At 35.7% G+C, this 22,763-nt stretch overlaps 1 protein-coding gene across 1 annotated transcript in view; it reads right to left on the bottom strand.

The window, feature by feature from the left end:
- LOC150077352 (ATP-dependent RNA helicase A-like) overlaps window positions 1-22,763 on the bottom strand; it is a 338,077-nt gene that overhangs the window by 23,588 nt on the left and 291,726 nt on the right. Inside the window, 1 exon segment of the mRNA XM_090386433.1 lies at window positions 5,666-5,918. Coding sequence (XP_090242559.1) covers window positions 5,666-5,918 — 253 coding nt within the window.

Raw genomic sequence — 22,763 nt, 5'->3', positions numbered from 1 at the left:
ACTGGTAAGCTTACCTATATTCATTTTTCTACATGATCCACGAGTTCAATAGATCTATCACTCTGTTCCCCCTCCATGTATACCAATACAGTGATTTGTTCTTGAAAATCCAATGAGTAGTGATCATCTACCAATCCTCTGCAAGCTACAAATACAGGTAACCCCCACTTCACCGCATCGCTCCACTTAGAAATTTAGTAGAGCACACTGGAATGAATATGCCTCTCATACCCAATTTAATGAGGAAATAGTCCAATCGCAGCCCATAGATAATGTCCCAGAACACATAGCTAATTAAATATTGCAAGCTGCCACTTCTGCAATACCAAAATCTTTGCAAAGGAAGTGCAAACAGTAATTACTGGTGGAATCGGGATTGTACACAAGCTAAACTGGAAAAAAAAAAAAAAAACAGTTTGGAACTTGTTTTGCAAATTCCCCGCAACTAGTAACTTAATCACCTTTAAAAGAATGAAAGCCAAATAAGATGGAAAGTAAAAAAAAAGAAACCCAACGCTGGTTTGCAATTAATACCTTTGAAAGACTGGATGAAGTACTATGAAGGACTTTTAAAAGAAGACTGGGAAGAGTTCAAAACGGCGGAGGATTTTGGTGTAGAAGACTCAGGCTTAAAAGTTTCTGTTAGAGAAGTGGAACTCTTGCTAAAGGAAGGAAGGAATGGCAAATCACCTGGACAAGTTTATATGGAACTTCTGAAATACAAGAGGAGTGGCTGTTCTGATACAAAAACTGTTAAATGAGAGAAGAAATACCAAAAGAAATGATTACAGGATATATTACATCAATTTATAAAAAGGGGATCGGAAAAGCTGTTCAAATTACAGAGGAATATGCATCCTGAACCCACTGTTAAAGATTCTTGGAAAATGGATCAAGAACCATTTAGAAGCCTGAATCGAGGTGTGAGAAGAACAAAGCGGTTTTTCAGCTGGGAGGTCATGTATAGACCATATCTCAACAGTATGACAGATCCTTAAAAGATGCCAATCAAAAGGAAATCTTTATGATTTTCCATGACCTTGAAAAGGCATATGATAGTGTTCCAAGAAAACTCTTATGGGAAGCACTTGAAAGAGGCAAATATTGATGGACAACTGATTAACATTAACACTTTTCAAAATTTATATTGACATCTGCCTAATATCCTGGTCAAAAAAATGCAATAAAATGGGATTGCCGATTAATAAGAACACCTATTTCACAATTTTCTTTTTGCAGATGATCAGGTGGTGATAGTACAAGACTTAGAAGATGCAGACTATGCACGCAGTCAATTGTTTGAGGAATATAAAGAATGGGGTCTAAAAATCAATTTTAGCAAGACAAATGTTGTCTTCAGGATCAGGACACATTCTAAATATTGCAGGTTTAAAATAAAGCAAGTTGATAAATTCAAATATTTGGGATCAATCTTACAAAGTGATGGATCATCACAAGCAGAGATCTATAAGAGAATTGCAGATGGCAGAAAAGCTACCGGCATGTTAAACTCTGTTCTGTGGAGCAAAAATATCCTAAATAAAACAAAGAAACTTATATTTCAAACGATTGTCTTCTATTACATGGAGCGGAATCCTGGACATTGAATAGGTGAGTGGAAAACAAATTGCTCTCCACAGAAATGGATCTTTGGAGACTCTCAGCAAGAACTTCTAGAAGAGACAGAAAACAGAATGAAGACATAAGAGAGAAAATGGAAGTGAAAAAGAATATTATTGACACTATCAAAGAAACATGGTATGGACATGTAAAACATATGCAAGAAACCAGATATCCAAAGGCTTATCCTGGAATGGATACCTCCTGGAAGGAGAAGAGGAAGACCTAGAAGGATATGGATGGATGGATGGATGGAGTACGGGAGTGCACGACAGCCCGAGGCTTAACCGACTAAGACACCTTGAACCGCACTTTGTGGTGGGAAAAAATTCTTACCAAAAAATAACTTGTAGGCTGAGGAAACCCATTGTAAATGGAAACACTCCTCTTGAAAAAAAAGAAAGATGATGTTTAATGGTATAATATCCTGGAGGAAGTGGGAAAGTACACCAAGGCTCAGAGCCCACGAGGACCCAAAAGTAAAAGTAAAAATGAGAAAGTAATATTTAAAAAATTACATTGCACAGTACTCTAGCCTTGTGATGATATTCCACTGTTGATGTTTATATGCATCTTTCTCAATATTTTAATAATACAGTAGAACCTCTTTCTACAACTGCCCCTCCCCCACTCTAGGAAATGAGAAAAACGTTCATCACGTCAAAAGGAGACTAATCAATAGCTAATAAAATAAAATTATCAAAAGAACACTTTCTTTTTTGCAATTAACAGAAGCAAAAAGCAAATACAGTTATCTCCTTAATTAATCACTAAGATTATAGTCTTATAGGACACTTAATAAAACTACAGTTTTATGTTCTCTAAACTTTGTCACTCAGTTTAATTACAACTGTATAATATTTATTACTCTTCTCACATATACCTTTTTTTAAAGTTTATATTTGTTGGTAAGAAGTAATGAATCTATTGAAAGGCGAGAAGATGGAGATGTAAATTACACAAAATGCCAAACTAATAGGATAGCAGAAATTGGAAATATTGTGAATATCCTATATCAGGGGTGGCCATTGTGATAAAAAAAAAAAAAAAAAAAGCCGCGATGGCTTTAATTTCAGTCAATCACAACGAATTTTAAATATATATAAAAAATAGATTAGTCAAAATCTAAAATTTATTATTGTTATACACCCCACTGCATATGCTTATTACAAATCCGTTGAACCACGTGACTCCTCTTCTTGGCGCACAACCACTAGGCTTGTCTAGTGAAAATTCATGCAGTTACATTGTGAACAGCATAATGTGTCAAATTCTTATTTAGCTTACTTAATATTAATAAAACTGGACAGTACTTATATGTTAATTTAATACCTTTTGATTTAAAATGAATATTGTACTACGAAAAAGAGTAAAACTTATTTTCATCAAGAGTGGGAACTAGAATACTTTTTTGTAATGATAAAAGAAAAATCTTATTGTTTGATTTGCAATGCTTCTGTGGCTATACCCAAAAAAGGAAATTTAGAAAGACACTTCAACACACTCCATGGTAAATACCAATCGGATTTTCTGCCTAATAGTGACCTTAGAAAAAATAAATTAAAAGAACTTAAATCCAGATTATTCGCATAACAAAATTTCTTCTTGACATCTAATTTACAATCTAAAGCAGTAACTGTATCATCATTTAAAGTGAGTCATCTTCGTGCAAAACTGTACCATCCATCTTGCAAAACAATGCAAACCATTTTCTTATGGTCTATTCATCAAAGATGCATTTTTAGAAGTAACAGATACTTTTTGAAAATTTTAAGAAACAAATGAAATTAAGTGCTCTTCAAGATCTGCAATTATCTCGAAATACTGTGATGCGATGCATCGAAAAAAAAAAAAAAAAAAAAGTAAAAAAGTAAAAATGTGAGTGAACAATTGTGTGCTTATATTGAAAAGGACACAGTTAGCGTCCTTTTCTTTACAACTGGATGAATCTACAGATGTCGGTGACACAGCTCAATTGCTCGTTTTTGTTCATATGGTTTTCGCTGATTTCTGCCACTAGAGAAAAACTGATTAATGTTTTTGTTAAAAGAAAGAACTAGAGGTTTTGATATATTTAACATATTCAAAAATTTTATTGAAAAAATTAAATTACCACTATTTAAGCTCATATCAATAACAATAGATGGAACTAAAGCAATGACGGGGCACTTAGCAGATTCATCGCTTTGTACCAAAAGGATGATGAATTCCCAGATTTTTTGAATTACTACTGTATCATCCACCAACAAGTGTTAGCCAGCAAAAGATTAAAAAACTAAAGGTGTTATGGACATAGCTTTCAAAATGCAACTCGATGAAAATGAACCAGATCTGATATTACACACAGGTGGCTGAGTCGAAGTAAGTTTCTATAGAGATTTCGAAATTTGCTGAATGAAATTTAAAAAATTGTTGATCAAAGGGGAGATGATTATCAGGAGCTACAAGATATGGAGTGGTTGTGTGATCTGCCTTTTTTTGGCAGATTTTACCAGTAAATTAAGGGATCTGAATTTGGAATTACAAGGAAAAAATAAAAATGTGGTTGACATGATTAGTAATATTTCTGCATATAAATATCAATTTTTGGCAATGGCTAAGGATCTCAAAGAAAAAAAAATTCTATCATTTTGCATATATGCAAGATAAATGATCTTGCATATATGCAAAAATATCCTATTTTTGAATTTAATAGTGAGAAATATGTTTCTTAAATTGAGAAAGTTGTGGATGATTTTGAAACCAGATTCGGTGATTTTAAAACAATTGAAGCCATTGTTCAATATATTTCTTATCCATTTAATGTCGACTTAGATATGAAACCAATTGCAGGAAAAAAAAAAAAAAGGAAAAAAAAGCCAAGATTTTTTACATGAAGAAAATATTACTTTAAAATGAAATTTTACATTGCGAAACGATATCTTCCTAAAAGCCAGATCATCAGAAAAAGACTTTTGGAAATATGCTTGCCGAGAAAAGTACCTAAATGTAAAAAAAAAATGCAGTAAACTTTTAAATTCCTGTTTTGGTTCTACATATCAATGTGAATTGGCCTTTTCGTATTTGAAACAAGCAAAGATGAAGAATCACTCTACTCTTACGGTCTTGCATACAGAAGATTCTTTATGGTTGGTCTTATCACAGTATATCCCCGATTTTGAAAGCTTGGAAGACGACATGAAGACACAAATTTTGCATAAATTAAAAATTTAAATACATATGAATTTAAAATAAGAATTCTGAATTGTATTTAATTTTAAAATTTATAAACATTTTTCAATATGTGTTGATTAACTTTTTTAACCATGTGCAATGAAATTCTTGAGATGGTATATCGCGGCACATTTTGAAGAAAAAAAATGTAGATCGCATCACAAATTAAGTTGGCCACACCTGTCCTATATGATATAATGAATTAAATAAAATTATATGCTGAATTGGATAGCCAATGAGACAGAAGGGAAAGCAAAAATGATTAGCTTAATATATGAAGTAATAGAAAGCATCAGATAAGGGTGGGATAATTTCCAAATTATCCCACCACACCTCACTCCTTTGGACAAATTTTTGTGAGACAGTTTGAATGTGTTGAAAATAACTCCTACCCAACAGAAGCAATGAAGGATACTGAATGTGCAACCACAAACATTGACAAAATCAACAGGTCAAGGGAAGTTGTGAATGCTGTAAAGAACGCTTTATGAGGTCAGCATTTTCAACATTTGTTATAATTTTATAAAACTGTCAGTTACATATTTCCTGTAATTAATGTACATGTTAAATTAAAAAAAAAGGAGAAAAAAAAGTAGATTTATCACTCTAGCTTCACTTATTAAATTCATAGACTTTAGAAATATGATGGGCATGTTCAAAAGGGGGATAACTAATACAACATTTCTAAACATTCAATTAATACTTAAAAAAGGTAAAAACAAAATTGCTTTTAGATTAATTCTTTTAGTAATTTTAAAACCTTTAGAAAAAATATTCTGAAAATTAGTTCAACACACAATCTTTACAACAAATAGTTTAAACATAATCTTACCTTTGCATCAGCAGTAACTCGTAGTGTGGGCATAGATAAGGAAAACCGCTCACAAAATGACCCCTCTGCATGTTCTCCTTGCATGTGAGCTTCCTCCCACTGCGTGAATGCATTTAACATTGTTACATGATCACTCCACCTACTTCCTGCAAATTTCCTATGAATCCAAGCAAGCCTCTTTGGAAATGTTGTATCAAATGGCTCAGGGAAAGTGCTGCTATGAGCAGCAACAGTACACAGTGGATCTCCACACCTGTTTGTACATATACGATGTAATCACAACTGAAACTGGGATGAATGTTTTAATACTCTTACAAAAGGTTTTGAAAAATGAAAATAAAATGACAACTAAGAACTAGGACAACAACTAAGAATAAACAAATCTTTAGTAAAACTGTTATTAAAGTGCTAAAATCTTTTCAGCCCTTTTAACATGAGTGGGCGATAAGCCAATATTTTGGTGAAGTGTTTATAAAACATTAATTCATCTCATATATTTGGATTTTAAATTCTGCTCCTCAAGTATATGCAGTCAAACTCATAACAAAATTGAAAGGTAATGATGAAAAAAAAAGTAAGAAAGAACAGACAGCAAGATACACACCAAAAAAAAAGTATCAAGTAAACACACACATTTCAAACTGACCAATTCTTGGACCAAGCATTCATATAAATCAGTGTTTCTCAACATTTAGTAGCACCACAAAGTATTCTTTAATTTAGGTAGAGCATCCAAACAAATATGTACTGTAATTTTACTGTATATAAATATCACATTATCTTAAAAATGATCCAGAAAATGAACTACATAAGATCTCACTTGCATTTACACAAAAAATTAAAAATTTATTTACCTGCAAATGAATTATATAAAAATTTATTCCCCAGCACATCTAAAATGACGTGTACCTGCAGAGCACTGTTTGAGAAACACTGATCTAAATTATATTGTTTCCCTAACATTAATGCAATGCCATAAAGATTTAAAGAAAATCCGTTATAACTGGTATGCTATTCCTCAGAATATATGCCTCGTGACAAGGGGAGGGAGTGAGATACAACACTTGTAATTTGCTACCCTTAAAACACTGATTTTTGCATCTTAAGTTTGTTTCATTCTACAACTTTAACAGCAACTTCAGCATCTGTTAACATGAGGTTCAACAACTTATCATCATATGCAGGAAAAAGCTATTCAAAATATCACTGCCAATGACACTGGACTACATTCCAAAGCCGCTCTAAATCTACATCAATGGCTAATTTCATTTCTACCTACAATCTGTAAAGTCCAACTTTACTTTTTTTCTGACAGAACATCAATTATCAATTGCCACTCATCTGAGTTACCTGAATTATGCACTCTGATTCCTTTTGCTTCAAAGGTGGTGCTGTATGTTTGTTTTGATATTCCCCATCAGAGACTTCTTAATTTGGAATTTAGTCTGGCTTAAAACCTCTCTATCACAGTCTGTCATATTCATCGGGTGTCTCTATCATTCTCCCCACTCCACTAATCACCCAAACCCTTTGCCTTCCTTTATTCTACATAGCCAGGCAATTTTCATTGTGATTTTAATGTTCACAACTCCAGCTGTTGTTGTTATTTGGTTTTTAGGAGCATTAGCAACTAAGGCCATATTGCTCCGGGGATATGCGGTGGTCATTGCCAGACCTTTCCGCATCCTCCGTATTTGGTGGTTACGGGCTCAAACCCCGGTCTAATCAAGAAGCGTGTGCTACGCACTGCTGTTCCTGCTCACCTGGCTATGGAGGCACCACTCCAGCTGGCTTCTGTTTTCTATTTACATGGACCCAGATGGTTAAGTTTCCAAGGCTTTTGAAGTTAGTGACTTCACACAGCTTATCTACCAGAATACCATAATACTCAGCACTCTTGGCCTTTTTCTCAACAACCCTTCAGATTACAATGTTAGTGGCCTCTAGGCACAGTATATCCTAACTCAGTGATAGTGTCTTCTCCAATGAAACCCTCTGCTATGGCTATTCTAAGCCTTGTGACCTCTAATTCTTTTCCTTGTTTAGATTTCTGTTTTAAATCTTGTTATTCCAATGTTTGCTTGGATCCTGTCAGAAGAAAATTAATAAAATGTCTGGCTACCAATGAAATTATCTTTTAAGGATAAAATCCTTTATTCAGCAGTCCATCCTAAAATCTCGTCCTTTACCTAAACCTTGGTTTTTCCAATAAATGTGCTATGGTTGCTCCAAATAATGTAACATATTTGGAAAATGGCTTGTATCCAAATCTCCAGCTTCATTTTATGCCTAGACTATAGTTCAATTATAAAACAGTTATTAATCAATCCAAACTTGTTTTGAACAGGTTAAGATTTGTCAAAATGGTAGTCACACATTCTGATCTCTTGCCCATTATACTCTGTTACAACCTGATAGTTAAATTGCATAATCAGGTAAAGATAACACTGACTTATCAGATCCTACCTTTATTCTAACTTTTGTATTGACAATCTTTATTAGTATATGTATGTCAACTTAAATCATACTAATTTTGATCCTACTAAGTTTTCAGACTGTGCTGCTGTAACAGAAAGAAGGAAGACACCTGTATAAAATTATGGGTTTGCTGAAATTGGAACACTGTTCAGTCATCAAGTTCCTCACTAAACAAGGAAATGGGCCAAAGGCCATTCATGAAAGGATGGTGGCTGCGTATGGCAACAGTGCACCTTCAGGGTACCAGGTGAAATCCTTATCAAAACAATTTAAGTGGAGTAGAGAGTCCAATGAAGATGATCCATGTCCAGGAAGGTCTGTGACTGACCACTCCAGAAATGTGTCAAGCTGTGGAAACTTGTGCTGAATGACACATTTAAAGGTGTCCAAACCTCAAGGAAATATGGTATATGTAAGGGGACAGTTATAACCAAACTCCTTTGACATTCGGGAATGACTAAAGTCAGTACAAAGTTGGGCCTCAGATTCCTGACCCTGTGCAGAAGCAATTCAGAGCATGGTGTTGTGAGGAGAATGCAGAGCTTTATGGAAGGGATCCTGAAACATGGGTTCATCACTGAGATCCTAAGACCAACCCAGCAGGAACACAAAAAAATTTCAGACACAACCTTCAGCTGGCAAGATTACGGCTACCAAGGGAATTTTTTGTATATTCACTATTTGGAACACAAGCAGACAGTCACTGGGGAGTCATATGCAACCCTACTGTAGAACCTAAGGGATGTCATAAAGGAAAAATGCTGTGGAAAACTTTCCAGAAGTATACCGCTCCTTCACAACAACACATCAGTACAGGGGGCATATGCTGTTGCTGCTGCTTTGAGAGACTGTGACTTTGCAGAACTTATCCATCCATCTTACAGTCTGATCTGGCCCCCAGCAATTATTTCTTGTTTCAACCACAAGCAAGACATTCTTGGACATCGCTTTGCCGATAACAAGGAACTGAAGTCTGCTGTTTCTGTATTCTTTAACGGACAGGACAAAGAATTTTATTTGTCTGGTATTTCCTCAATGCTAACAAAATGGAACAAGTGTATTCAAGTTCAGGGAAGATGCATTAAAAAATAAAAAAAAAAATTTGCCTCTATCTCATTTCCTTCATAGCTACGTAGATAATTTATTGAATGCCCGCTTATGTATCCCTTAGGAATTTCAGCTGCTCCCTGTGAATTGAATTTAAATGTTTGGCTATATTTACATGCAGGCAGTGCCTTTATACTTCACGCAGCATTTAAAGAAGTTAGGCAAAAATTTTTTGACAACTTTTGATTTCTAGTTTTACTGACAGATCCTCCTATTAAAAATTAATTTTTATTTTTCTTGTTCTCAATAATAAAACACCGAATGACAAAAAAAAAAAAAAAAAAAAAAAAAAATTCTAGCCCACTTTCAAAAATTTGCCCCTTTACATGTCACGTATATAAATTTGAAAAATGAAATTAAACATTTGCATGTCTGTATATACAGGGTGTCTCAAAAATATTGGCACAAACGTTTAGGTGAGGTAGGTAACATCTAAAGGAATGTGAATCGCATAGGAACCCATAACTGGAAACATCACCGTAAGTCGGAACATGGCACTGTTCCTCAGTTCGCGAGATGGAATATTTCTGGTTTACTCGTTCAAGCAGTAGTCGCCACACAAAGAGCATGCATCGATATACGAACTGAGAGCTGGCAGACATGCACCTAGTGTATGGATTAGCAGAGGGCAATGGACGAGCCACTCAATGAATTTATGGAGAACGCTTCGCAGAAAGACATGTACCGGACCACCGTTTGCACTTGTGCATCAAAATTTGTGCGATTATGGGTCATTTAGAGGTAACAGGAGTAGTGTAGGCAGAACACGTTCGACACGAACTTCCACCATGGAAGAAAGTGTGTTGAATTCCATCCAGAATAATCCTACTACCAGCACACGTGCTATTGCCTCTGCCTTAGGAGTGTCTCATTGCAGTGTACAGCATGTCTGGCACGACGATTCCTTACATCCCTTTCATCTCCAAAGGGTTCAGTTACTGCTCCCCCAAGATCATCCTGCACGTGTGGCTTTCTCACAGTGGTTTCTCCAAGAAAGTGTTCAAGACTTGAATTTTCCAGCCTATGTTTTGTTCACGGATGAGGCTTATTTCACTTGGGAAGGCTTATTCAATCAGCACAATGCTCATGTGTGGGCTCACGAGCGTGCGCCCACACATGAGCATGAACCTACACAGCATGCGCTCCCATGCACAACATCGCTTCGCAATAAATGTGTGGGCAGGTATGGTCAGTGTCTGCTTAGTCGGCCCATACCTGTTACCATCCCACATGAACTCTGCTAAATATCGGATCTTTCTTGAACAAGTTCTACCAGGGTTACTTGATGTTCCAGCAAATGTGAGACGCGACATTTGGTTTCAACATGACGGGCACCTGCCCATTATGGAAGGTGTGTTCGTGACCATTTGAACAGGTGTTTTGGGCATCGATGGATTGGCCGTGGTGGACCCATTGCCTGGTCCCCACGCTCACCTGATTTATCGAGCCTTGATTTCCTTCTGTGGGGGACACTCAAATCTATTGTGTATGAATCGCCTGTGGAGACGTAAATGGATCTCGTGGCAAGACTCGTCTGCGCTGCTGCTACTGTCAAAGAAACTCCAGGTGTGTTTGACCGTGTCTGCCAATCCATGCTGCGTCGGTGTCACACATGCATCGAGTCTCGTGGTGGAACCTTCGAGCATCTGTTGTAACATCATGAAATGCATCCATCTCGTACTCCATTGTTAATATTATGTGAAATAAATATTTGCCACTAATTACTGTCATGTCATTTCTGCTTCTTGTACCTCTGCTACTACTTTCCCGTGACGTTTCCGGTTATGGGTTCCTATGCGATTCACATTCCTTTAGATGTTACCTACCTCTCCTAAACGTTTGTACCAATATTTTTGAGACACCCTGTATAGTTTGCTCAATACATGATCACTTATACCTCGGCTTCCAGATATTCTCAAGAGGAAAAAAAAAAAAAAAAATCAACAACTCTCTCAAAATTACTGTGACAGGAGAGCATGTTTTTAGTATGTAACACATGTAATCAGCAGAAAGTTCGCCTTTTTACAGACTCTTTACGAACCCCAATTTGCATGCTATTGATCTAAAGCTGGGCATACATGTTCAAAGCCTATTGCATATTCTTTGTTCAATGGGTGTTTATCCCCACCTTGATAATTCCTTTCAAAGTCTATGCCCTCATACGATGGCCTTTGGGGGAGGGGTTTAATCCTGAAGTGGTTGGAAGAGAAATTGCTTTGTACATGACTATTCTTGACCAACCAACAAGGTCATTTACTTACTTCAGCATGTTTGTTTGTTATTTGGTTTTTTAGGAGCATTAGCAACTAAGGCCATATTGCTCCGGGGATATGTGTTGGTCATTCTCTGACCTTTCTGCATCCTCCGTATTTGGTGGTCACGGGCTCGAACCCCAGTCTAATCAAGAAGCGTGTGCTGCGCGCTGCTGCTTCTGCCCACCTGGCTACAAAGGTGCCCCATGGGCATGTGTAATCTGGTGTAATTATGTTAATTGTAAACTTGACCTGAATATCTTCTTGCTTGAGTGCATGTGGCTGGCACTGCATGGTACAAGAGGTGAAATGAGGTTTGGTCATTATACCAGATAATCTGCATACATTGCGATTATAATTTATTTTTATATACAGGCACCCCCCGGCTTATGGAAATTCGACTTTCGTAAGATTTTCCCGGCCAGCGCAACGTTAAAAAAATCGTGGAAACATATTTTGCATCCAGTAGCAATAAATGGAGGTATTGTGAAAATGTCGTAATGTGAACCGAATTTTTTTTTTTTTTTTTTTGGTAATTCATTCCAAGACCTCTTAAGTTGAAATTTTTGCTACATAAATAAGCTATTTATCTCTTTAAAATGTCATTTTAATAATGGAAATTGCACTACCCTTTCATCATTATCATACATTCTGTTATAAGGATCAATTTTGAACACCTCTGTGATATTTTTCTAAAACACATTTCTGGAAGTCATGACCATAAAACAATAAAAACAATTTGCACTTTACAGTATGTTGGGCTTTTCTGTTAGCACAATCTATTATAAACAGGTAGTAAACTCATTCTTACTGCATTTGCAATAATACCGATAACTGGAATTCTGTGGGTTTTTACGTTATGGTATTATGGTGAAAAAGCTACAATAACTGCCTGACATAGATAAGTTTTTGCTGGCCGGTGCAAACTTAAAAAAATCGTTTTTTCATATACATTTTCAGAATCTTCTCTTCATTCCTATTTACTTAGCATTAGCATTAGTAGAGGCATATGATGCAAGAAAGCAAGCTTATTCAGCATCAGCCAAAAAAAAAAAAAATAAATAAAAATAACCCACTCCCATTTCACCCCTCCGTTCGTTCGAAATACCTGTCCAGTTGAGCTTTAAATTTGTTTAGGCTATCAACTTCAACAACAAGTGATGGAAGTCGGTTCCACCAACCAACCAACCACCCGCTGGCCAAAGGCAAATTTCCGCACATCTATCCGACATCCGTCCTTCCTCAATTTGAATTTATGCCCTCTGAGGTGATTATTCTGAGCAAGATGAAGAATCCCATTGGCATTGAGCATGCTCAAACCATTCAAAGCCTTATACACCTCTATCAGATCACCTCGCCGGTGCCTAGTCTCCAGACTCTGTAATTTGCAAAACTTAAGCCTTTCTTCGTAAGAGCAACCGTTTGTTCCATTCACTAATCTTGTTGCCCTTCTCTGTACCCGTTCCGGCAGCTCTACATCCTTCTTGAAATGAGGCCTCCAGACCTGTATACAGTACTCAAGATGTGGCCTAACCATTGCCTTATACAAGGGAATAATCACCTCCTTATCCCTGCTAGAAAAATTCCTGTATATCATTGACAAGACACCATGAGCTACTCTTGCAGCTCGTCTGCACTGCTCAGAGAACTTCATATCTGCCTGCACAATTACCCCCAGGTCCTTTTCATTCTCCACCACTGTCAGTGTAGTACCACAGAGTTGATACGTTGCTCTGGGGTTACTGTTTCCCATATGTAGTACTTTACATTTGTCAATGTTAAACTTCATTTGCCACCTCTCAGCCCATCTGTTCAACCTTTCCAGATCCTGTTGCAGCAGCATAGCGTCAGTAGTGTCCTTAACAACCCTGCCAACCTTTGTATCATCTGCAAACTTGGACATTAAACTTGATGTCCACGTTATTTATTACAATGTATATTACATGCAGAAACACTTAGTTGTGCATTATAGGTAATACAGCACCTGCTGTACTAACAGTACAGCCAGTGTAATATGGTGAGGAAAGACATATGACAGAAGGAGTAGAGTTTATACTTGTGAATTAGCAGTACACAGATTCAAGAAGAATAATAAGTATTACATACTTATTACAATGGTGAAGGGAAAGGGACTAGTGGAAAGTGCAAGTGCTGGCAGTGCTAGGAAACGAAACAAAATTGATTTAGAAATGAAGATGATTAAGAAGTATGAAGCAGGAAAAAGTCTGTTATCTATTCCATGGGAATTAGGTCTCGCTTCTTCAACAGAAAATACTATTTTAAAGGACAGTGTGCATATAAAAGAACATATTAAAGGATCAATGCATTTAAGACCAACGGTGATTACAAAACAGCTTTCAGGTGCTATATCGAAGATGGGAAAGCTATTAATAATATGGATGAAAAATCAGATTCAGAAGCAAGTGCCCCCCGAGTCCAATGGCCGTTCAAGCAAAAGCAAGAAGTATTTATGAAGACATTAAGGATAACTATGGTGAACTCAAGCAAAGTTCGTGGCAAGCAATGGGTACTTTTATATGTTCCAACATCATGCTGGTTCCCAAAGCATTAAAGTATGTGAGGTCGCCAGTGCTGATTCTGCAGCTGCAGAGAAATTGAGATGTGTTGGAAAAAAACCCCTTCTAAATCTCCAGAGTTATCCAGTTATACAGAATAATTTGAAAGACTGATTTTTCTTCTTTTTTTTTTTTTTTTTTTTTTTGTTAATGGTAGTATTTGAGACAAATGTTTATTATGCTACGAGAGTATTCCTGTCTAAATATATATTTTTCCCCCATACTATTTAAAGTCTTCTTTTACCTTAATAATTTCGGATAACTGACCCTCTACTATACATATATTAAAAGTTTTGTATGTTGTGAATAAAATAATCAAATGTGTTTAGATATCACAATCAATGCAATTAGTTTCTCTTGGCAGTACTGAATGTCCCTTTATAAAATTTCATATAAACTGGTCCAAAACCAATATTTAATGCTATTGCAATTCAAAATTCAGAGCATATTTACTCCTAGCACCATGGAAAATATCAAAATATGTTTGATACAGCATATGACAGGGCAGTAACAAGAGTTGATTGGTTGTTACATTCAAAATTGTGTTCGAGGAACTGCCTGTAATGGGTAGCGAGTTATGACTTTGTGAGACACTGTGATTCATGCCAATATCTCTTTTTAAGCAAGCCGAATTTTTTCCTATTACCTTTAATAACTACAATTATTTTGGCCCATCCCGTATCAAAATGTTATGGTCACTGTTGGCTAGCAGCACAAGATTTTCAGAAGCATCCAAATCTTGAGCAATGACAAAGTCAAGAATAGTAAAGCCTCCCCCACACAACCAAGCATTGCTAAGCAGATGTTCTATCCTAAAGTCACAATTTACATCCGGTTGGTTCAAGTTTCATGAAAGATATTCTTGGTTTGCTCACTAACTGCTTTTGTGCATACAGTCAACCATTATACTCATCTCATTCATAAGATCTGCAGAACACATTCCTACTCTGTTTTGGTGTTTCAATTTTTTTATCAACACTGAACTGATTCAATGTTATACACTGTTCTTCACCCAGGGGGTATATTCTTCTTGAATCTGTGTACTGCTAATTCACAAGTATAAACTCTACTCCTTCTGTCATATCTGTCTTTCCTCACCATATTACACTGGCTGTACTGTTAGTACAGCAGGTGCTGTATTACCTATAATGCACAACTAAGTGTTTCTGCATGTAATAATATTATTAAATAGAGAAAGAATATCAGAAATATGGCTCTCCAAAAACTGGACATTTTAAGATTCGTTTAAATAAATTGTTTATACTCTGGCAGGACCACACAGTCAGAGGAGTTCAAAAGGTGCCTGCCTGGCAACCCAAAGGTCGCGGGTTCGATTCCTGCCTCGGGCTTGGATCAAAGTACTGCAAAAACCTTGGGAGGTGCATTATGGCCACAGAAGCCTATGCGCCAACAACTACCAAAAAAAAAAAAAAAGAGTTCAAAAGATAATCATGTCACATTATGCTTGTCAATGGAGTCATTATAATGAATAAAACATATCATAAGCAGACCTGCCATAGATTCTGCTGCTGCTATAATGATCATGTACATCTCAAAAATTAATACAGCAATTTGATGTCAGTTTGTTGACAGGACAACTCACACGCATGTTCTTTTTAGCATTTACAGATTTAGTGAAGCCCTGGTGTTTTGAATCCATTCAGTGCTGATAAGTTAAACTGTCAATAACATATGGCGGAACCAGAACAACATAAAATGCATTTTCTGTCATTTGAAATTGTATTGGATCTTCAAAATTATTTGCTCAAAACGTTACTCATATTTAATTAGGAAACAGAAAAACCACAACTCATAAAACCTATCTATTAGTCTATTTATCATTTGAATCACAAGATCATTGAGTAGTACAATAATTAACCGAATTATACAAGGGATTATAAACAACAGGTCTTTTTGCGTGTACAAGGCTGAAGGACTCTCCAACAACTTTCCAGTTCCTTCTATTTTGTGCAATGGTCATTTACTGCCCACGAACTGTTGAATTTCATCTGTCCATCTCTGTATTCCAGGTTTTTTTGGTTTCTCTTGAATACCATTCTGTTATTTTCTTAGTCCATCTGTCATAACGTCTTCAAGCTATGTGTCCTGCCCAAGTTCATTTCAGTTCTTTAGAACCAAAATAAGATTTTGATAAGGGTTTGTTGCCTAATCCATATGTTTCTCGTCGTATCCAACAGCCTGATTCCTAATATAATTCGTTCTGTTCTTTGCTGTGTAGTTTTCAGCTTCTCTTTCGTGAGTGCCCAAGTTTCACTTCCATAAGTCATTGGTTCATTATTTTATATTTCAGACAGATTGGGATATTGCTCCTCAGTATGTGACTATATTTCCCGAATGCTATCTATCCGAAATGGATAGAGTTCAGGAAATTATCATTAATACAGTTAATGACTTGTCCAAGATAAGTATATGCATCTACTTTTCAATTTCTGCTCCTTCAATAATTATATCCAGTGCTTTTTTTTGAGACGGTATGCAATGGTACGGTGTACCGGCACCATTATTAACAGTGTGACATCTGGATGCTGTACACTTCGAAATTTGTAATAGTCCGTAAATTTTTTTCGCATGTTTACCTACTTTTCAAATAAGCTTAAATTTATTTAACTAAATTTGCATCTCACTGTCTATTGTTAAGATATCTATATAAAACTTTATAGCCATTTTTAGAATTCTAAATTATTTAGTCGGATCTCTGTTTAACGAGTTATTTTATAGCGATTTTTTTTTTTAATTCCCTTTGAAATTACATTTAAAATAGTTTCAATTGAGCAAAGAAAATTTTCATATAACGAATGGCTTAGGAGAGACTTAACTGCGTACACACCGTTCGCACTTCTGGAAATTTAGGAAATTAGTGCTGACGCTAAACAAGAATTGAGAGAGCTAAAGGGATTACCATTCTACAACTTAGTGGTACCTAATAACTAAGTAAAACCTATCCGACCACCTGTCCCACATACAGAGAAGTCGTGCTTGTCAACAGTGAGCAGATCAAGGAGTATTCCCAATGGGCTCTGGTTCACCTTCTACTGCAGTGGTGTCCAACCATTTCTCATACAAGGGGCATATTCAAAGTTAGAATTCTTTCGGGGGCTGCACTAAGTGATTTGAGAAAAATTAGTGTGTTACATTTTTTCCATATCTTGTTACATGTAAAAGGAAGTTTTTGTTTTCATGTTACCGTTTTTTATTTTCAGGCTATACATAAAAAATGCAAATTCTCAATACAGTTGTGCCGCCTCTATCCACAGATTCAGTTATCCGCAGTTAACCACAAAAAAAAAAAAAAAACTACTCATGTACTGTTTTCAAACTTTTGAATAATTTCACAAGTTTTTGTTTAATTCGAAAGCACAACTCTTCCATTTGCACATCATTTTCACGATTTCTAAAAAAAAAAAAAAAAAAAAACCGACATCACTGGCATAAATAACGAAACAAAATTTGTTCTTTTGCGGTGTGACAGAAAACAACAATCAACGTGATGCACTAAATCAAACTAAACATTTGGTCTCTCGTTTTTTTTTTTTTTTTTTCCTTTTGTTTTGAGTGGTGGGTGACAGCGGGGGTTTCAAGATAATAGGTACACTAATCTCCCAATGACGACTTATAACGCCGCTTCTTGTCACTTATTTACAACTTGCAAAATATGTGTTTACATCTATTCTAAAATTACTTGAATTTTATGATTTCTGGGTTTTTGTTTTTTTTTTAAATTTGGAGTCTTGAAGTGTCCCAGTTAATCCAATCCCTGTAAATCAAGAGTCTGCTGTACTTTATTATTACCGTATTTAATGTTGGTAATGTCTTACTGTGTGTTTAATTTATTAATTAAACTTTATTATGCGTATGTATGTTCAAGAAAATCATGTTATATGTGGAGTCGGCGCGTATTCGCTCATATCCGCGGTTTCAGCCATCCACGGTAGATCTCGCTGTACTTTTATGTGTAACATATCTGTCACTAATTTATTTTTTAGATTTTATTAAAATTATAAAAATGACTTTCTTTTGTTTTTCAAAAAAGTACCTTATTTTTGCCTTTAAATGCTCACTTAATGAGAATTTTTTTTGATAATTAACAAAATTTAAAATGCCGTTTCAATTCACTTTCCGCACGGGCCGGGCCGGAGGTTGGGCATTGCAGGGAATCAACTGTAAGCACCCTGTTCGAGAATTAGGAGGGAGTGATTTTTTTTTTACACTGACAAATAATCATCTGTTGTTTCGCAGAAGTTTGTTATCCACATTTTGGACAGCTTCAAAAAAAGAAAAATTCACATTTAAGAACTAGCGACAATATCGATGATGAGAGAAGGAAAATGAGGACAACTAAGGTGTTACACCTTCTAAACATGAAATGTTGGCATTTGGTGAGAATGAATTTAGAAAATTGTCAATTAGGCTTCAGTTAAATGAAATGAGATACAATTCACCCATTTTGGGAATACCTAATCAAAAAGACAGTTTTTGAAAAAATTGAAGAGCATTTGCTGAACGCTATGAGCACGATACCCATTTCATCGAGTGAATGTGAATGAGGATTTTCACAAATGAATCTGATGATCAGCCCAACCAGAGCTTCATTGATAACAAAAACAATTTCTTTACCACTATTTCTTAATTAAAATTGTAGGCCCACCGCTGATATGCTTCGATTCAGCAAATATGTTACGAATCGTGGCTGCTTCGGAAACGTCATTCAGGAATAGACACAAAAAGTAAGAAGTCGGCATAATGTGTCAGATGAAAACTCAATAAAAATTTGGAATATTTTATAAAAACTTTATTATGAAATTATTTTTACTTATTACTTATTTTTTTATATACTTGAATAATAAATTTATGCTTAATAAACTGTGTTAATATACTTAATTTGTTGTTCTTATTCCCAAAAGATTACTGCTAAGTAACAATATCAGGAAATAATTTTTTTTAGAGTACTGTACTTTTCATGTATTTTAAATTTTCAGTTTTTCCTGATAGCAAAGAATGAGTACCAGCACCTATTTTTTTTTTTTTACAAAAAAAGCAACTAATTATATCCCTTCTGTGGCATACTTGCTCATCATTACTTTTGTTTTAACCATATTCATCTTTAGTCCGAAATCTTTACTAATTCTGCATAACTGATTAAGATTTTCTCCTAATTCTTCTGGATCTCGGCTTATGATCACAATGTAATTTGCACATCATAAATGATTTAGGCACTCTACATTTGGCAATCAGTCCAATCTTCTGAAATCTGCTTCAAGGGTAGCAGTAAATAACTTCCGAAATTATTGTCTCCTGGTCAAACTCCTTTCTGAATTTTAAATTTGCTATTGTCTTTGTCTAGTCTAAATAAAGGAGGTAGCAGTCTCATATATTTTTCTTCAAAATCATAATGTATGTGGTATCTATGCCTTGTCTTTTCAGTGTCTGAAACACTGCCTTATGCTGTATGGAGTCAAATGCCTTTTCACGATCCACAAATGCAAGGCATAATGGCATTTTACATTCATTTGCTTTCTCCATAAGCTGCGATATTACGTGGTGATCCATAGTTGAAAATCCTGTCCTAAAGCCAGCTTGCACTTTCGATTGATTCTCATCAAGTTTTCTTTCTAATCTGTTAGTAATGACCCTTGTGAACAACTTGGAGATGTGGGACAATGAGCTAATTGGTCTATAATTTCCAACTTTTGATTTCTTATACAGCAAAATTATGATTGCATTATTCCATTCCTTAGGCACCATGCCTTTTCTAATGCATTTTTTTGAAGAGTCTTGCCAGTTTCTACGATGCATGTTTTGCCTCATTAGGAAGGATAGCAGGTATGTTGAATATTTTGCAAATTTGTGATCCTTCTTCCCCCCTGCCGGCATCATTCCCTTGATCCTTACAAAAATTTAAGGTGGTAGATGACTTTCATCAACCGGTGAAATACCACCACTTTGCTCATTGGAGGCTTGAAGTGGTGAAACCCATGTTTAGTCTCTAGAGTAAAGTTTCCGGCATCCCCCTCCACCATACTTCTCCTTCAACCCATGCACGGTACTAAGTACTATAGGTTTTGATACCTTTCGTGTTGGGGTTTTCATAAAAAAAAAAAAAAAAAAAAAAAAAAACTTAATAGTAGTGTTCCGTTATTTTAATCATGCTTTCCCTGCTATTTTCCCTGCTATAAGTACACCATCACTATTCTTCAGATTAGATATCATTTGTCTTTCTGTATTACTGCTCGTGACTGCTGATTTTCCTTAATGCATGCTTTACTCTTCTTGTGTTAAATCTTATACCCTCTTTGAGTCTCTTTCTAATGGCTTTGCATAACTCAATATACTCAATTTTGTCCTTGTCAGTGTTTATCTTGCTCTTCATTTGTCGTCTTCAGTTCATCATGATAAGTGAGTGTTAATTTTTATTTCTTTGGATTCCTTTTACCTATAGGTTTCTTGGGCTTTATCACTTTCAGAAAGTTGTATTCCTCGTTGATATATATTGATCCTGAAAGATCTGTAGAAGTACATACTTGTGTCCTAAGTTCCAGTACATACTGCTTTTTCTCTTCTTCTGTCATCTCAAAGACCTAAGTATTACTTACTCAAGTCACTTTTTTCCTTTCTTTTCTTTCATCTATATCAAGTGTGGGTTTTTTTTTTTTTTTGTTGTTAGTTGTTGGTGCATCAGCTTCTGTGGCCACAGTGCACCTCCCAAGGTTTTTGCACGACTTTGATCCAAGCCCGAGGCGGGATTCGAACCCATGACCTTTGGGTTGCCAGGCAGGCACTTTACCCACCCAGCTAGCCCGGTCGGAATATATATCAATCAATTTCATTAGTTGTTAATCCATTTAGGCTCTTCCAGTCCACTTTCTAAAAAAAAAAAAAAAAAAAAAGTGTTCATTACTGACATTGCTCAAGATTCTGCAAATTCCACAAGTCTTTCACCTCTTTCACCAATTCCAAAATTTCCTATACTTTCCGTTTCTGTGCTGTCTTGTCTCTTTCCAACCTCAGCATTAGTCTCCCATGTCTCTCAATTTCAGTGTACATTTCTTCAACCTCTTCATCATCATGGCTCGATGTTGGGGCATATATCGTTATAAATGCTAAATAATCCACTAATATTAGGGGGAACTCACAAAGTGATAAGGTTAGCATTTACTAAGGTATTAGGAACATAACTGTGGTAGGGAATCAGCATAGAATGACAGTTCTCTCGCATGAAAAGGGTTGACGGGAATTCTTTTCAAGAGAACAGAAGACTGATAATGCTGATGAGAGCATCACAGAATAAAAATCACTCACTGATAAAAGCACAAGCCTTATTGGTGATTGATCGAGAGGACAGAACAAGAGTTTTATCACAAAACAAGAAATGATGTACGTGCTTAAACCAAAAGAAAAATTTATTTCTGAAAAACCAAAATGCACGAACCAGTTACAATCGCAAATCGTTTTCAAGAAGAAAATTAATGGGGGAGGGGGCTGCATCAACTGTTGATCCAGTCCCAAATTGTTTTGGGAGTGGGTCTTCAGCTCCTAACAATCTACAGCAATTAATTAAAAACCAATATCATGTCTTGGTAATGCACATAAAATTTCATAATTTAGATTTAATGTTCTGATAAATCATATGAACTTAAATTTAAAAAAAAAGGGGGGGGGGATACAAGCAGAAGTAAACAGAAAATACATAGCTAACCCGCTCTATTGGCAGTCAGATGCCTTCTTGCCAATTTTTCTGTCATTGTTCCTCCCCTTATACATGCAATATGCTACCAGTAAAAATATGGCAGAATATTTATTTATTTTTTTTTTTTAATGGAACATTATCAAAGCTATTTTGTTGATTTGATAATGTTCTTAAATCATTCAGCAGCTTAATTGTCTAGATATCTTGTAATTTTCAAATGAGACTTCTCATTTACAAGTTTTAACAGCAAAAGGGAACAGAACAGTTAAATATTCTGTTCTGTTCCCCTTAAAGTTAATAAATAAAGTTATCAAATGGATAGGCACCCAGTCACTGCTGATCAAGAAAATCTTTTCTGCTTACCCACATGCTCAGATTTTGACATTTAATTTGACAATTCACGTCTTTAGAATTATTGTTCAAAACTGGCAAAACCCAGCCATTGCTGGGTTCCAAAGTTGATGACAATCAACCTATAATAAGTATTCTAATTACTTAAGTTCTTGAGCCTAAAATATCTAGATAAATGATATATCTTAGTTAATCATACACGAGGAGCATTTGATTTGAAGAGTTTGAAGAGCAGTACAGTGTTAAAAATTTCTTAACGTATAACACTTCTAACAATAACCCACCAAAGTTTCATGCAATTTCAATAATGTGTTTTTTTAATTATGGGTGCTGAACTCAGTGAAGTTGTGTGACTGAGAAAAGATGGATAAAATCAGTCACTGTGAGGCATCCAATATTTAGGAAAACAGGGAATAACATCAAAAGCAATTCATGAGGATTTGGTTACAACATTGGGGGACCTGCAACGTCCCCCGTGGAGGACCTGCAACGTCCACCACTACAGAAGTTCTTGACAGTGTACATGATCAGGAGACCAGTGATCAACAAGTGACAGTTTGGAACATTACCAGCACTAGGACATCTCACCTGAATGTACCACGTAACAGCAGTTCTTGTTATAAAAAAGA

The sequence above is a fragment of the Mastigoproctus giganteus genome, chromosome 12, assembly GCF_048544385.1.
Source record: "Mastigoproctus giganteus isolate SK-2022 chromosome 12, ASM4854438v1, whole genome shotgun sequence".
In the NCBI taxonomy this organism is placed as follows: Eukaryota; Metazoa; Arthropoda; class Arachnida; order Uropygi; family Thelyphonidae; genus Mastigoproctus; species Mastigoproctus giganteus.
The sequence above is the reverse complement of the archived record's forward strand: the minus strand, read 5'-3'. Positions and strand labels throughout refer to the sequence as shown.